This window comes from Rhinatrema bivittatum, chromosome 5 (genome assembly GCF_901001135.1).
Source record: "Rhinatrema bivittatum chromosome 5, aRhiBiv1.1, whole genome shotgun sequence".
Taxonomy (NCBI): Eukaryota; Metazoa; Chordata; class Amphibia; order Gymnophiona; family Rhinatrematidae; genus Rhinatrema; species Rhinatrema bivittatum.
In genome coordinates, this window is record NC_042619.1 from 263,660,908 (window position 1) to 263,677,062 (window position 16,155).

At 42.8% G+C, this 16,155-nt stretch overlaps 1 protein-coding gene across 1 annotated transcript in view; it reads left to right on the forward strand.

The window, feature by feature from the left end:
* The window catches only part of PLEKHA2 (pleckstrin homology domain containing A2), a 93,143-nt gene that overhangs the window by 22,905 nt on the left and 54,083 nt on the right, over positions 1-16,155 (forward strand). Inside the window, exon 4 of the mRNA XM_029603953.1 lies at positions 15,867-15,915. Within this exon, the coding sequence (XP_029459813.1) occupies positions 15,867-15,915 (49 nt within the window). The remainder of the gene's footprint in view (positions 1-15,866; positions 15,916-16,155) is intronic.

A 16,155-nucleotide genomic window follows, 5' to 3' on the forward strand; every position in this document is an offset into this window, starting at 1 on the left:
TATGCTGGGCTGACTTTTGTTGGCAAGTACAGCTACTCTTGTGATCTACTTTCTGGTTAGTGTTGCTCATTTCTTGTTGGTGCCAAAGGAGAGACAGAGTAACTGCAGAAAGGAATGCTTCAGGGAGAGAGAGTGGTACACCTTGCAACAGTAATGGGAGCTTGCCCCATACTGTCCCACATCTGCAGGCATCTGCCAGCTCCACAGCACTGCAGGAGCCTAATGTTGCCATCTGCCTGCCCTTCAATCAATGCTGAAAACCAGAGGCCACTTCTCTCTTTAGCATTTTCCCTGCTGCATGAAACATGCATTCACTAGAGGTTTAATACCGCAACGGCTTCCTTCTGGGCCAGTGAGATCATCTGAGCCAAAATCACTTGTCCCATGGCACAGTCTCCCTGTGCCATGGACTCAGGATTTTTTTTTTTTAATTTTTAATTTTATGTATTTTCCAATATCACAACAAGAATTATCACTTCTGTTGTTTGCATACAGATAACATAAGAAATATAAGAAATATTTAAAGAGAAAGAAGAAATAAAAATTTGCATTAATGAATAAGGCATGACTTCCTTATTATCTGTTAACTTCAGGTAATGCTGGGAGAGTAGGTGCAATAAGCAGATATAAGGAAAGAAAAAAAACCACAAGGTTTTAGATCCATTGAAAATAAAGAGATACAAAACATCCGGGATACATTATCCATCCTCCGTGCCCATTGCTGTAGCCTCTGGGGTATGTGAGTCCAGAAATGCACAGAGTTGCGATGACTCGAAGAAAACATATTTGTGATTCAAGTTTTGCATCTCACATTTGCATGGGTATTTCAAAAGGAATTTGCCCCCTTGGGGTAACAGCTCGGGGCACATTTCAAGAAACTTCCTCCTCCTTTCTTGGGTGGTTCTGGGTAAATCAGGATTCATCCCTATCTTTTCACCATGGAAATGTGCTGGACAATTGCGCATGAACAAGCGCAGCACAGAATCTCGGTCAGTTGGAAGCGCAAAGGAAACGTGAAGTGTTAATCTTCTTGATATTACAGTTTCTATTGAGCACTCAAGTATATGTGTTAAATGTAAAGAAACCTCTGCTGGTTTATTTTCAGTTGTGGTATCAGCCTTGGCAGGAAGATAGTATATCTTTGAAATAACAGGTAATGCTTGTGATGGCATTGTCAAGACTCGAGTAAGGTATACTTTAAACATTTCATATGGTGATATCATTTTCACATAAGGAAAACTGAGAACCCTAAGGTTCAAATATTTCAAAGAATTTTCTGTGTTTTCCAGCTTTTTCCCATTCACAATGCCACACGAACACATTTTTACTGCCAGGCCTCAACATTTTCCACCCGAGATTCCAACGACTCCAACTTTGTATTATTTAAGGAAACTGAATTTTCAATATTTAGAAAGCGTTGATTAGAATCAAGAGTGATTTTAGTCAAGTTAACTATTGCAAATTCCAATGATTTTATAGCAGACCACAAAGAGTCTAAGGTAATCTCCACAGGTTTCTCCAAAGAAGGTATAGCAACCGTAGCAGACCTGGGCTCTATTACACCCACTGCAGCCTGGCTCAAACCTCTCGTGCCCAGATTAATGGCTCCTAACAGAATACCAGAGTCCCTGGTTGTCAAAAAGGGAGAAGGCCTCACCTGAGAAGAAATCTCTTTGCTGCCCATACTTCCATAAAGGGAGTTTCAGGCGGCGATTTACTTTCCTCTTCCTCTCTGGCTTCTGGAGGGGCCAAAACGCTATTCACATTGGGGCAGAGAAGGAGTACTCAGAGCGCCAGGACTCAAAGATATTACTTCAGCCAGTAGCGCCGACACCCACTCCGTGTCGGCGTCTACAGCGGCTCTTTCTACTGGCGTTGTCCCCGATGCTGCCGCGAAGAAGGTCTGGATCCTCGGCTGAGATGACCCCGGTAAGGGAGATGAGGTGGAAATTTCACTCACCTTTGCCTTGCGCTTGGTATGTTGCATTGTGCAGAGGAAATGGACTTTAGAAATCCTGCGTGAGGAGAGCCTTCTTCGCATCTATCTCAGACAGCGGCCGTCTTCCTCTCCAGGACTCAGGACTTTTTGCACACTGCCTACATATTTCTGGAAGGCAGGTATGGCATGCAACCTCTAAGTGAAGACAGGAAGAGTTAAAAGGGAGGAAAGCTAATCCCAGAAAGCAAAGTGAGAATGTACCATTTTTACTTTGTATCTGGCATTTTTAAGGCAATTGATTCCCTGTCCCAAAGAGCAGTGGATAACATTGCCCTTAGAGATCGAAATGAATGCCAGTGGCAGGAGCAGGACTTCCGCTTAGGCCTCCTGGTTCCCAGCCCATTTTGCTGCCACTCTGGGATCCTCCTCCCCCCTTCACTATGAGGGGTCTGCATTTTGCTTATTAAAGGCAATTCAGTAGCCCCAGAAGAGCACACTCATTCTCAGCCGATGGGGGTGGGGGCGCATTCACCAGGTCCTCTTCGAAAACCAACTGCCCAGTACTAAAATAACTTAATGAGGAGCGCTGGGGATGGGGGGGCCCTAATGAGACCGAGTCAGCAAGAGGAGTCAAAGGTTCCCCCTGTTCCTGCTGAATCATGGCTTATAAATGAAGCTCAGATGCAGAACGGAAGAGTGGTTTCAGCGTCCACATTTTAGAAATGGCCAGATTTATAAATTGTAGACCTTTTTTTTTTTTGTGGTCACAAAAGATTTGTGCCGGGCTGCTCTCTCTCATGCAGCCTTATCTAGGACTGGGGAAAGGGGCTGCAGACGTTTGCCACCGGAGATGTGCTGGAGGTATCGTGGAGAGAAGAACTGCAAAGGCTTTACCGGGAACTTCAGGGCAACTTATTCTGACATAAGGAATTAATCTTAGTATTCTGCTGGCTGTAGATGTGTGCCTGCAGAATTATATGTATGTGTGTTTGTGTGGCTGACATAAATGGGCTAGTAAATTTTCAAAAAGGCCAATTTAAGAGCCTAACTCCAAAGGTCAGGAATCTAAACTCTTTGAAAATTGACCCCAATGTGTACCCAGACAATTAAGCATTATACTTTTTAGAAAAGCAACGTTAACACCATCCCCTCCCCCAAACACATTCAGCAGTTTTTAAGCAGATTTGCATTGGCAGGAGCAATCTTATCAAAGCAGGTACTTGCCATACAATGAGTAGAACCTCTTCAAACATCCATGCCTTGGGGTCAGACGTAGGTTTTTGTCCTCCAGGAATATTTTGCTGGCTATTTTACAACTCTTTGGTTCTGCACACACACACAACTACATCCTAAGCTTGGACACCCAGATAACCAGATGCCATTTGGGTTTTGAGAAGCTCCATCATCTCCGGTCACAGATGCAGACTCATTTGCATCTTTCGTTCTTTGCTGGTGTTATGGATTCACTCTTTTGTAGGGGGTGGTGGAATGGGGAGAATTTCTGCTAAAGGGCCTCCAGTCCGCTCCTTAATTGGAGCAGACTGGGAGGGAACTGGGGAAGACCAGGATGCGTTGCCGTTTGAAATTTGCATATATCTAAGAACATAAGAACATAAGAAATTGCCATGCTGGGTCAGACCAAGGGTCCATCAAGCCCAGCATCCTGTTTCCAACAGAGGCCAAAACCAGGCGACAAGAACCTGGCAATTACCGAAACACTAAGAAGATCCCATGCTACTGATGCAATTAATAGCAGTGGCTATTCCCTAAGTATAATTGATTAATAGCCATTAATGGACTTCTCCTCCAAGAACTTATCCAAACCTTTTTTGAACCCAGCTACACTAACTGCACTAACCACCTCCTCTGGCAACAAATTCCAGAGCTTTATTGTGCGTTGAGTGAAAAAGAATTTTCTCCGATTAATCTTAAATGTGTTACTTGCTAACTTCATGGAATGCCCCCTAGTCCTTCTATTATTCGAAAGTGTAAATAACTGAGTCATATCTACTTGTTCAAGACCTCTCATGATCTTAAAGACCTCTATCATATCCACCCTCAGCCGTCTCTTCTCCAAGCTGAACAGCCCTAACCTCTTCAGCCTTTCTCATAGGAGAGCTGTTCCATCCCCTTTATCATTTTGGTTGCCCTTCTCTGTACTTTCTCCATCGCAACCATATCTTTTTTTGAGATGCGGTGACCAGAATTGTACACAGTATTCAAGGTGCGGTCTCACTATGGAGCGATATAGAGGCATTATGACATTTTCCGTTCTATTAACCATTCCCTTCCTAATAATTCCTAACATTCTATTTGCTTTTTTGACTGCTGCAGCACACTGAGCCGACGATTTTAAAGTATTATCCACTATGATGCCTAGATCTTTTTCCTGGGTGGTAGCTCCTAATATGGAACCTAACATCGTGTAACTACAGCAAGGGTTATTTTTCCCTATATGCAACACCTTGCACTTGTCCACATTAAATTTCATCTGCCATTTGGATGCCCAATCTTCCAGTCTTGCAAGGTCCTCCTGTAATGTATCACAGTCTGCTTGTGATTTAACTACTCTGAATAATTTTGTATCATCCGCAAATTTGATAACCTCACTCGTCGTATTCCTTTCCAGATCATTTATATATATATTGAAAAGCACCGGTCCAAGTACAGATCCCTGAGGCACTCCACTGTTTACCCTTTTCCACTGAGAAAATTGACCATTTAATCCTACTCTCTTTTTCCTGTCTTTTAACCAGTTTGTAATCCAAGAAAGGACATCGCCTCCTATCCCATGACTTTTTAGTTTTTGTAGAAGCCTCTCATGCCACCCACACATAATCGCATGGATTACAAAATCCAGCACTCACGGCCAATGATTTTATAACATGCGTGCGCCGGTGCATGCATGTTATAAAATCAGTGCATCCATGTGTGCGCGCTGGAAAGCGTGAGCACAAGGACACGAACGCACTTCTTTAAAATCTACCCTTTAGAGTTTTTCTGTAATCAAATGATTTTTAAAGAAAAAATTATATCTTAAAAGCAAAAAAAAGGGGTCATTTTTCAAATCACAATGGGCTGTTATCGCGGGCCCCTAACACACACAATAACTACCGCATCGTGAATTTAAAATGTAAATGAGTGGAGGGGTGTGGCATTGAAGTCGCCATGAGTAGCCTCTTTTCCACTGCTCTCCCTTGAATCCAGTGGCATTCTTATGTATTTTTTTAGTGTTCCAGAGCCAGAACTAAAATGCTCTTATGTGGCTCAAGCGGCAGACAGCTTTGGCAATCTGGAAGCCAAATCAGCAGCACAAATGGCTGGGCGCACAAAAAAACGGGAGCGACAAAACCTGCAGCGGTGAAGAAAAAATGGCGCCGGAGGTAGGCTCGGTGGCCGGCGGCCTATTCGATGTGACGCTGCAGGTCCTCACTCGAGCTGTTTCTGCTGCCCTAACAGAACAATTGCAGACAATTCCAATGTCGGTTGACGAGCTACGTGACTAGTTAGATACTTTTAACTCTACCATTAGCAGCATGCAAGGCAAGCTGTCTGAGCACGATGACCATCTGCTCTCGCTGGAGACAGATGCTGTAGAGCTGCGGGAAAAGAACAAAACGCTGGAGCGTAAATTGGATGAGCTCAAGAACAGAAGTAGGTGCAACAATCTACAGATTCTGGGAGTCCCAGAGTCCATTCAAGGAGAGGCATTGATTCATTTTTGTGAGAAATGGCTCCCTGAGGTGCTTTAAATCAGTGTGGCGGCCCGGCCGATTTTGGTGGAAAGAGCCCATAGGTTGGGAGCTGATGGTCCGGATCAGGCGCGGCCTAGGCAGGTGATTGCTAAATTTTTGAACTTCACTGACAGAAAAAAAAATTCTATGAGCATACTACAAAAGAAAGGATCTTTCCTATGAGAATGGCGAGCTGCTCCTGTTTCCAGACTTCTCGGCTAGGGTCCTGGCTGCCCGCAAAGAGTTCATTCCGCATTGCACCCAGCTGTTTCACAAAGGAGTGCGCATTTCCTTGCAATTTCCAGCTTGGCTCAAAGTCTTCTACAATGGGAAAGTGTGGATCTTGGCCACTGGTGCTGAGGCCAAGGAGTTTGCAGCCCAGCTTTGTTGAATAGAGGCCATGTTTGCTGAATGCCAGGTCCTCTATTGTTCTAGGAGCACATCTCACTGTTGGATTGGCTGCTCTATACGGTCTCTGGGTTGCTGAGCTGGGCTGGAGCATCTCCGAAGTTCCAAGCAATTGGTGTGTTATGCCTCATACGTTGATGTTTGCAATGTTCATCTACATGTTCCGGGCTTTGGGGTTGAAAGATCAAGCATCTGTTTTCACTTTCAAGGACACTCTCTTTACCGGCCCTGCTGCCCTCCCTTCTTATTGTTGGTACTATGCAGTTTGATTGGGAACTGTGCTCTTTTCTATATTCTCCCTTGCTTAGCTGGGGGGCTGCAGCTTGGAAAAAAGGTTGCTGCTGGAGTTAATTTTTCCTTGGTGCATCTGTGATGACAGGCCAGTCTTGAGGGCTTTGTCAAGGCCTGGTGAACAGATTTGCGTCTGGCCCCCTCGAGTTCCAGGGATTGGGATCCATGCAAGTTCCAATGTGCTGCTGGCTTTGGGAGGCCCCTGCTTTGAGAAATGGACTGTGGGAAGCCCCTAAGCCTAGATAAGGCTATCGAACAGAGATGATCTTGTTTTGGCTTCTGGCTCATTTGCACTCCACGACATGGCCCTATCTAGGGCCCCATGTACAGACTTACCTGGCTTATACTAAAACATTGCAACTGCTTGTTGGTGAAGATTGCAGATCTAAGATTCTTCACCAGAGACACAGGGGGTGGTTTCTCTGCTCAGGGGATGTAGAGTATTTTTTTGGTATTGGGTGGGTGGGGGTTTGTTTGGTGCGGATGTATGTGAATGTGTGTGCGTGGATGACTATTTTTTTGTGAGGGGGAGCTTTTCGGTTTTGGGAAGCAGATTCTAGAGGATTTGGGGGGAGACCTGTATTGGGGGGTCCCATCCCCAAAGTTCCTGACTGCAGTGGCCTTGTGAACAGCATTGGGGATGGATCCTGACCACAATCACTATCTGCTCCATTAATGTAGATGGTTTGCACTCCCCTATGAAAAGGAAAAAAGTTGCTCACTGAGTTAAGGAAGGGCAATGCAAGTGTGGCCTTCCTTCAAGAAACCCATTTGGAAGATGGGGAGCATCAGAAATTGCGCTGGGAATAGGTTGCTCAGTGCTTCTTCTCCTCTTTCTCTGCTAGGAAGAGGGGAGTTGCGATTCTTATCCACAAAAATGTGGTTTTTGTGAAGGAAAAAATCTTTACAGATCGAATGTCAGGTTTGTTATCATTGCGGGGCAGATGCAGGGACGGAAAGTTCTATTGCAAACATCTATGCTCCCAATCAATACTCTTATGGGTTTTTCACGAATCTGGTGGGGAAGTTAGTCGCTTGGGAAGGTTATGCCATTATTTTGGGTGAGGATTTTAATTTGACAGATAACCCATTACTGGATTGCAAACCGGCTAAGACCCCTAGAAAGAACCAAAAGGATACTGGGGTGGGGGTTTGTGTATCAAGAGCTGCAACTGGTTGATAGCTGGTACTCTTTGCACCTGGATGACACGTAATTTACATTCTGTTCTCATGTACCTAATGTTTATTCTTGTATTGATTATGTTCTAGCCTCTGAAATACACTCCTTTCCAGTTCTATTCGAGATGTCCCATTTTCGGATCATGCTGTGGTGGTGCTGACGGATGATGCTAAATCCTGGGCCTAGGAGGAGTTCAATGCCCACGCATCTTTACCATGATAAAGATTTTGGGGAATATTTACACAGTAAATGAAAGGATTATGTTGAGTTTAATTTGCTTCCTGACACTGATCCTTTGGTTGTTTGGAATGCTGCAAAAGCAGTTTTGCGGGGACACATTATTGCTTACTTAGCCAGGATTTAAAAAGCCATATATGCCAGAGTATTGGAGTTGACTAAAAAAATTGCAGCACTTCAGCTTTTGCACCTGCAGGAGCTTTCGCAGCAGTCAAAGGAGAGGTTGTTTGCTGCCAAAAGAGAGCTTAACACTATTTTGGAGGCGAGGGCTAAGCAAAATTTGCTGTACCTTAAGTATAAACTTTACCAATGGGGCAATAAATCAGGCAGTTTGCCGGCCCATTTGGTAAAGTCCGGCTCCCGTGCTAAAGGCATTGTGTCCCACATACAATACGACTCACAATCACATTCTTCCACGCTGCATATTCTTATGGCTTTTGAGACATAAAAGGTTATATGCGGCTGGTCCTACCGTGTTTCCCCGAAAATAAGACAGTGTCTTATATTAATTTTTGCTACCAACGATGCACTAGGCCTTATTTTCAGGGGATGTCTTATTTTTCCATGAAGAAGAATTCACATATATTGTTGAACCAAAAAATGAACATTTATTATATTCTGAATAGTTGTCTGGTTATGCTGGTTTGTGATAAGAACATAAGAACATAAGAAAATGCCATACTGGGTCAGACCAAGGGTCCATCAAGCCCAGCATCCTGTTTCCAACAGTGGCCAATCCAGGCCATAAGAACCTGGCAAGTACCCAAAAACTAAGTCTATTCCATGTAACCATTGCTAATGGCAGTGGCTATTCTCTAAGTGAACCTAATAGCAGGTAATGGACTTCTCCTCCAAGAACTTATCCAATCCTTTTTTAAACACAGCTATACTACCTGCACGAACCACATTCTCTGGCAACAAATTCCAGAGTTTAATTGTGCGTTGAGTAAAAAAGAACTTTCTCCGATTAGTTTTAAATGTGCCCCATGCTAACTTCATGGAGTGTCCCCTAGTCCTTCTACTATCTGAAAGAGTAAATAACCGATTCACATCTACCCGTTCTAGACCTCTCATGATTTTAAACACCTCTATCATATCCCCCCTCAGTCGTCTCTTCTCCAAGCTGAAAAGTCCTAATCTCTTTAGTCTTTCCTCATAGGGGAGTTGTTCCATTCCCCTTATCATTTTGGTAGCCCTTCTCTGTACCTTCTCCATCGCAATTATATCTTTTTTGAGATGCGGCGACCAGAATTGTACACAGTATTCAAGGTGCGGTCTCACCATGGAGCGATACAGAGGCATTATGACATTTTCCGTTTATTCATCATTCCTTTTCTAATAATTCCCAACATTCTGTTTGCTTTTTTGACTGCCGCAGCACACTGAACCGACGATTTCAATGTGTTATCCACTATGACACCTAGATCTCTTTCTTGGGTTGTAGCACCTAATATGGAACCCAACATCGTGTAATTATAGCATGGGTTATTTTTCCCTATATGCATCACCTTGCACTTTTCCACATTAAATTTCATCTGCCATTTGGATGCCCAATTTTCCAGTCTCACAAGGTCTTCCTGCAATTTATCACAATCTGCTTGTGATTTAACTACTCTGCACAATTTTGTGTCATCTGCAAATTTGATTATCTCACTCGTCGTATTTCTTTCCAGATCATTTATAAATATATTGAACAGTAAGGGTCCCAATACAGATCCCTGAGGCACTCCACTGTCCACTCCCTTCCACTGAGAAAATTGCCCATTTAATCCTACTCTCTGTTTCCTGTCTTTTAGCCAGTTTGCAATCCACGAAAGGACATCGCCACCTATCCCATGACTTTTTACTTTTCCTAGAAGCCTCTCATGAGGAACTTTGTCAAACGCCTTCTGAAAATCCAAGTATACTATATCTACCGGTTCACCTTTATCCACATGTTTATTAACTCCTTCAAAAAAGTGAAGCAGATTTGTGAGGCAAGACTTGCCCTGGGTAAAGCCATGCTGACTTTGTTCCATTAAACCATGTCTTTCTATATGTTCTGTGATTTTGATGTTTAGAACACTTTCCACTATTTTTCCTGGCACTGAAGTCAGGCTAACCGGTCTGTAGTTTCCCGGATCGCCCCTGGAGCCCTTTTTAAATATTGGGGTTACATTTGCTATCCTCCAGTCTTCAGGTACATTTGCTATCCTCCAGTCTTCAGGTACAATGGATGATTTTAATGATAAGTTACAAATTTTTACTAATAGGTCTGAAATTTCATTTTTTAGTTCCTGCAGGGTAAAACAAATCACAGCTGCATGCTCTGGTGTTCTGTGCGACGGGCAGGCTCCCAAATAAAAACTTTGCTAGGTCTTACTTTCGGGGGAGGTCTTATATTTAGCAATTCAGCAAAACCTCTACTAGGTCTTATTTTCGGGGGATGTCTTATTTTCGGGGAAACAGGGTAGCAATGAATTTGGCAAGGGGTCCTTTTTCCAAGGACTAGCATTGCCTCAGTTGAGTGATAGTGATCAGCAGGTACTGGGTGCTCCCATATCTGAGGGGGCGATCTGCAGCGCTATTACGTGTTTGAAGCTTGTGAAAGCACCGGGGCTGGATGGGTTCAGGCCTGTGTTTACAAAGTTTTGGGAGATTTTTGTCTCACCCCACCCAAAAACATGTTTCATGCGATACAGGAGAAGGGGGAGTTCAAGTGGGCCATAAATTAGTGACCTTCACTTTATTAGTTAAGCCCAGCATGGATCCTTTATTGCCCCAGTCTTATAGGCCCATATCATTTTTGAATCAGGACATAAGAATTTTGGCAGCCATCCTGGTCTCTCGGTTGAATGTGGTGATAGGGAGTGTGATCTCCCCTGATCAAACGGGCTTTGTTAGGAGGATGTTGGCGAACTCTAATATTTTGAAGGCTTATATGGTCCTATTTGCAGTGGGTGTTGTAGAAATTTAATGTAGGAGCTTCTTTTTTTATGATGGGTGTGCCTTTTATATCACTGGCCGCTAATGTAAATGTTAATGGGTCTTTGTTGGATGTTTTTGAGCTTGGATAGGGCACCAGACATGGGTGTCCCTTAACTCCCTTGCTTTTCATGCTGGGATTTGTCTATTAGTCGTTGGCAATCAAGCTTCATAGTTTGTCCTCTTTTCAAGGAATTTGGATTAAACGTAAAGAACTGAAGTTGAACATGTTTGCGGATGATCTCTTGCTTTTCATTGGCAATCCGCAAAAGTGTCTCCAGGAGATTATTGGCATGATTACTGATTTTGGGGGTTTTTCTGGGTTGCGGATTAATTATGATAAATCTGAGGCTTTTCCCTTACATATTAACTTGATAGATAGATGGGTGGCCCTTTTCCGCTGCAATGGGCTAGGGACCAATTTCGGATCTTGGGGCTTTGACTAACTCGCACTGAGGAGGAACTGTGCTCTCTTAATTTTGATACGATTTTTGATAAGATAAAAGCCCTTTTCCAGTGGTGGAAATCTCTACCTTTGTCATTGTTGGGGAGAAGTGCTTTGGTTAATATGGTTGTTCTCCCCAATGTGTTGTACCCCTTACAATTGCTGCCTTTTTGGATTGACAATAGCAGGGTACGGAAGTTCCGGTTGCTACTGGGTTCATTTGTTTGGAATAATAGAAGGGCGCAGATCCGCTATGATGTGTTGAGACTGGACAGGAAGAAGGGTGGGATTAGTCTGTTGAATCTGCAAGTGTATAATGCGGCCTGTCTTCTCTGCCTTCTGCAGGAATGGGTCTCGGGCAAAGGGAAGTTTGATGTGGAAGGGTTACTGGATGAGAGGACTCTCCTTATTTGCCAATCAAATTGGTTCATGCACAGCAGAATACTCTCAATTCCTTAGGGGTCTCTGTCTTCTGGTTGGCAGCTGTTCTGAAAGTGTGGGTGTGGTGGCATGGGCTCCTGGGCCGTGATGTTCGGGTGTCATCTTCTATTACCTTGCTGGGGAATTCGGAGGTTTTGCCTGGACTTCAGTGTTTTGTGTTTCGAGATAGGGCTAGCAAAGGGCTGTGTAATTTGGCATCTTTAGTGGACCTGGATATCCCCTGTTGGTTCTCTTTTCAGCAATTACAGGTTGAATGGGAGTTGCCAAATAGTCAATTCTTGGCCTTTCAGAGGACCCACAAATATGGGGTTAGTGTTTGTGCTGGAGAGCTGTCTCGGGTTATGGATGAGGAGAATAGTTTTCTCGACACTGCACCTAGATTTAATAAAATTTCAATATGGGCCTCTCATTTAAAAGAACTCCTGTCCTCCTCCCATATGGTGCATTTAGCAGTGAAGTGGAGTGAGGATTTGGGGGAACAGATCGACGTGGAATCCATGAGTTTGGCTTTCGTGCTGATTCACAAATATCTCCTGGTTGCAGATTTGTGAACAATCCAGTTTAAATTGCTGCACAGAGTACATATTACCAGGGCTTTGGGGATTAAAATGCGGCTCTAGGTATCTGACTCTTGCATTAAATGTAACACCCACACTAGAACTCTATGTCACATGTTCAAGGACTAGGTTAAGCTACAAGGGTTCTGGGATGAAGTCTCAGACCTCCTAGATGAGATTTTGGGCAGTGGAGTTCCTTGGTCCGGGAAGTTAATATACTTTCATATTATGGACAGGAGTTTCCGGCTCCTGCAGGGGGGGGGGTGAGGTTTCTAGCATCGGCACTGCTGCTTGCTAAGAAAAGTGTGTTGTCATGCTGAAAAACTAGTGATGCCCCTGAGTTTGCGTGTTGGAAAGCGCTGATGCAGAGCACTGTGCAAGTTGAGAAACTGCAGCAGAAAGATCTGCTCCCAAAAAGGTCATTTGTAATTCTTAAAGGCTACTTCTTGCTTTGGGAAATTATTTTTAAGGAAGTATGACGTGGTCCATTTTTCTGGATCCACCCAAGGTGGGCTTTGTACTAGCTTCCCAGCCTCGGATGGTGGAGTGAGTGGGTGAATGGGGTATGAATGTGGAGTGTGGGTGTTGGGGTTTCTGTTATTATTGTAAAATGATGTTTGAGCCTAAGGTTGTTATTTCTTGGGATATCTTTTCTGTCATGATTTGCTGGCAAGATTTGCTATGTATTAGATTTGGTTCTTTGTTTGTTGGCTAAAATAAACAGATTTATTTAAAAAAATGTAAATGAGGAAAATGGGAGGAGCTTGGGTGGGGTTTAGTAAAATGAGCGGCCGGTAGCATTGCAGGTAATAATGATTTGCACATTATTGCTGACAGAAGCGCTGGAAATACTGGCGCCAGGGGATGAAACTGTTCAGCGCAGCTGCAAACCTTTGCGCCCCCCCCCCTGCCCTTTTAAATATAGCGAAATGATAAATCTAGGCTGAAATTAGATATTTCTTATGGCTAAACAATATTTTTGGGATCTACAGACAAAAAAAAAATCAGTACTGATCCTGAAAAAACATTAAATGAAATGGAAGTATATATATATATATAATATGTAAATTCCTGCCCAAAATATTTATTTAGCCAACTAACTTCTGAGTTACCCAGCTAAATGCTTTTGAATATGAACTTCATGTGAATTTTCAGCTGAAAACTTAGGCTTCTAAAAATTGGCTGAAAATAAGCACTTAATTTAGAAGCCTAAATTTAGGAAATCAGCTTTTTTTATATATTAGCCCCACTACCTCCCAAACCATTCAAGGTACAGCAACCACATTTTCAAAGTATCTGTAGAAACTATATCTGTAGAAACTGAAATAATGTTTTGCCCAGTAAACTTATACGTTTAACCCAAACTTGGATTAAAAATAACTTTTTCCCATCAAACTTATTGATCTAGAGTAAAATTGTTTTTAGAAAAAATGTTATCATACAAATTGCTCTGCAGTTCTTTTCTTACTTGTTTGACTAGTTGGATCTGGTAGGGCTTAAGTTGCATAAGGGTGCCAGTTGGCAAGCTGTGTGTGGATAACAGTGTCAGTGATCTCACAGGTTCATCAATCCCAGAAAATCAACCGCAGTTGTGCCCATTATATCTTTATGGTCTTCTGTTGCTACGAAAAGGATATTAATGAGTGGATTGGAATGGTAAATATGAATCAGTTGTTTATGCTTTCAAAAATACAAAGACTGGGGACATGCAATTAAGTTACTAGGTGATACATTTAAGACAAATAGGAGAAAATACATTTTTACTCAACACATAATTATACTCTGGAACTCACTGCTGGAGGATATGGTAAAAGCTGTTAGTGTAGCTGGGTTTAAAAAAGGTTTGGACAACTTCCTGGAAGAAAAGTCTATAAACCATTATTAAGGTGGACTTGGGGAAATCCACTGCTTATCCCTGGGATAAGAAGCATGGAATCTATTGAACTTGTGACCTGAATTGGCCTCTATTGGAAGCAGGATTCTGAGCTTGATAGACCTTTGGTCTGACCCAGAATGGCAAAACATATGTTCTTATGTTCTTATATTAGTTATAGCAGGACAGTAGGACTCCTAGGTGTTTCAGTGTGGGCGAATGCCCACCAGGAGCTTATTGTGTGAGAATGGGAACACTGGTTTTAGTGTTAGCAGCAGCTTCAGATACTGGAAGGAAAAGTGTATGGAGCATGGATTCTCACAGCATGGATGGATGTAACAATGATCATAACAGACCACCTTAAGAAGCGTACCATGTGCTCAAAGATCATTGTAGTATGTATGCAAAGTTCTTACCACTTGTACAGAGTTGGTGAAATCTGATTAATGAAACTTTCTGCTGCGTCATGACGGTAATTAATAAGCAATAGTAGCGTGTGATCTATCTAATTCTTGGGTTCTTGCCAGGTACTTGTAGCCTGGATTGACCACTATTGGAAACAGGATACTGGGCTTGATGGACTCTTGGTCTGACCCAATATGGCATATTTTATGTTCTTATGCTCTTTAAAATGAGGCAGTTTCTTAATTCTTTCTCTGATAGCCTTCTTTTTTATAGATGTAAACAAAAAAGTTCCTTGAAATTTCTACAGACTTGTTGCTCCTTCCTCATGACCATAACTTCTGTTACAGACAGCCTTCAGTCTGGATGATCAGGCTGATTCTGAGGGATCATATCTGTCACTGTATGGCTCAGGACTGCGCTGTATGGATATGGCTTCTGGCAGTCCCTAGTGGCAGTCCCTAGTGGTTCAGGTGGCTCACCAGCCAACCCCTTCCCAGGATCTGACAAGATTTTGTATCTGTATAATGAATTTCAGGTGATCTCTTCTAAACTTCACTTTGGACTGTGCACAGCACACTACTCTGTGATTTCACTCCAGCCCCATTCTGAGTTCCACAAACTTACTCTCCCACACCCTTCCAAAGTCATCCAATAGGTGGCCCCAAATACCCTGCCTAATTTCCAGCCTCTTAGTGCTTAAACCCACTGAGTGATGGACTTTCAATAACTTATACCCACTGGATGAAAGCGATATCAGCAAGAAAGGGCAATAATTTTGGAGAGCTTGGGACATTCCTTAAGATGATCCATCATTGATGCAAATTTATTTATTTATTACTTTTATATACCAACATTCATCTCAATTGAGACATCACACCGGTTTACATTCAGGTACTGTAGGTATTTTTCTATCCCCAGAGGGCTTACAATCTAAGTTTTTGTACCTGAGGCAATGGAGGGTAAAGTGGCTTGCCCAAGGTCACAAGGAGCGACAGCAGGACTTGAACCCTGGTCTTCTGGTTCATAGTCCACTGCTCTAACCACTAGGCTATTCCAAGATCTTCTGAATTTGGTTTGTAATGTCCACCCTCCCAGCCAGATGATTAATTATACTATATTCCTTACAAAGCTAAATGATATAATTAATCATCTGGTTTGGTGGGACATGAGTTCAGGCACCATCTGGAATTACTGAGTCAATGGGTGACCTCATCCATGGGACTTCATTTTTTGTTGACTTTGGGGGCTGTGCCTCCTGTTGGCAATAAGTTGGGTAATCGGTGCTGTCAACAATCTAAGTTTATGACCCTCAATCATTACCATTAATGTGCTTTAACCTTTTTGTTTACCATTTACATAGTTATTATTTTTATTCTTGCTATTATTTTTCAGGTTAGCATCGCTACTCCAAAACAGAGGCCAAAGGTTCAGTTTTGCTTTGGTGAGTGTGGAATGTGTGTTCCTGCAAATTTTAGAAACAATTGCACTTTACAGCTGGTAAAACCCAGACAAGATATCAGTGATGGTTATGAGTAAGGATGTCTTGGAAATTAGTTCATAGATTTACTTTTCCTAAACCCAGGGCACAGGCTACATTTTTGTGTTACTATATTGCTCCCAGGGCTATTGTGTCTTAGCAAAAACAGGCTTTGAGCTCTAGGATTGCCAGTAGCATATTGGC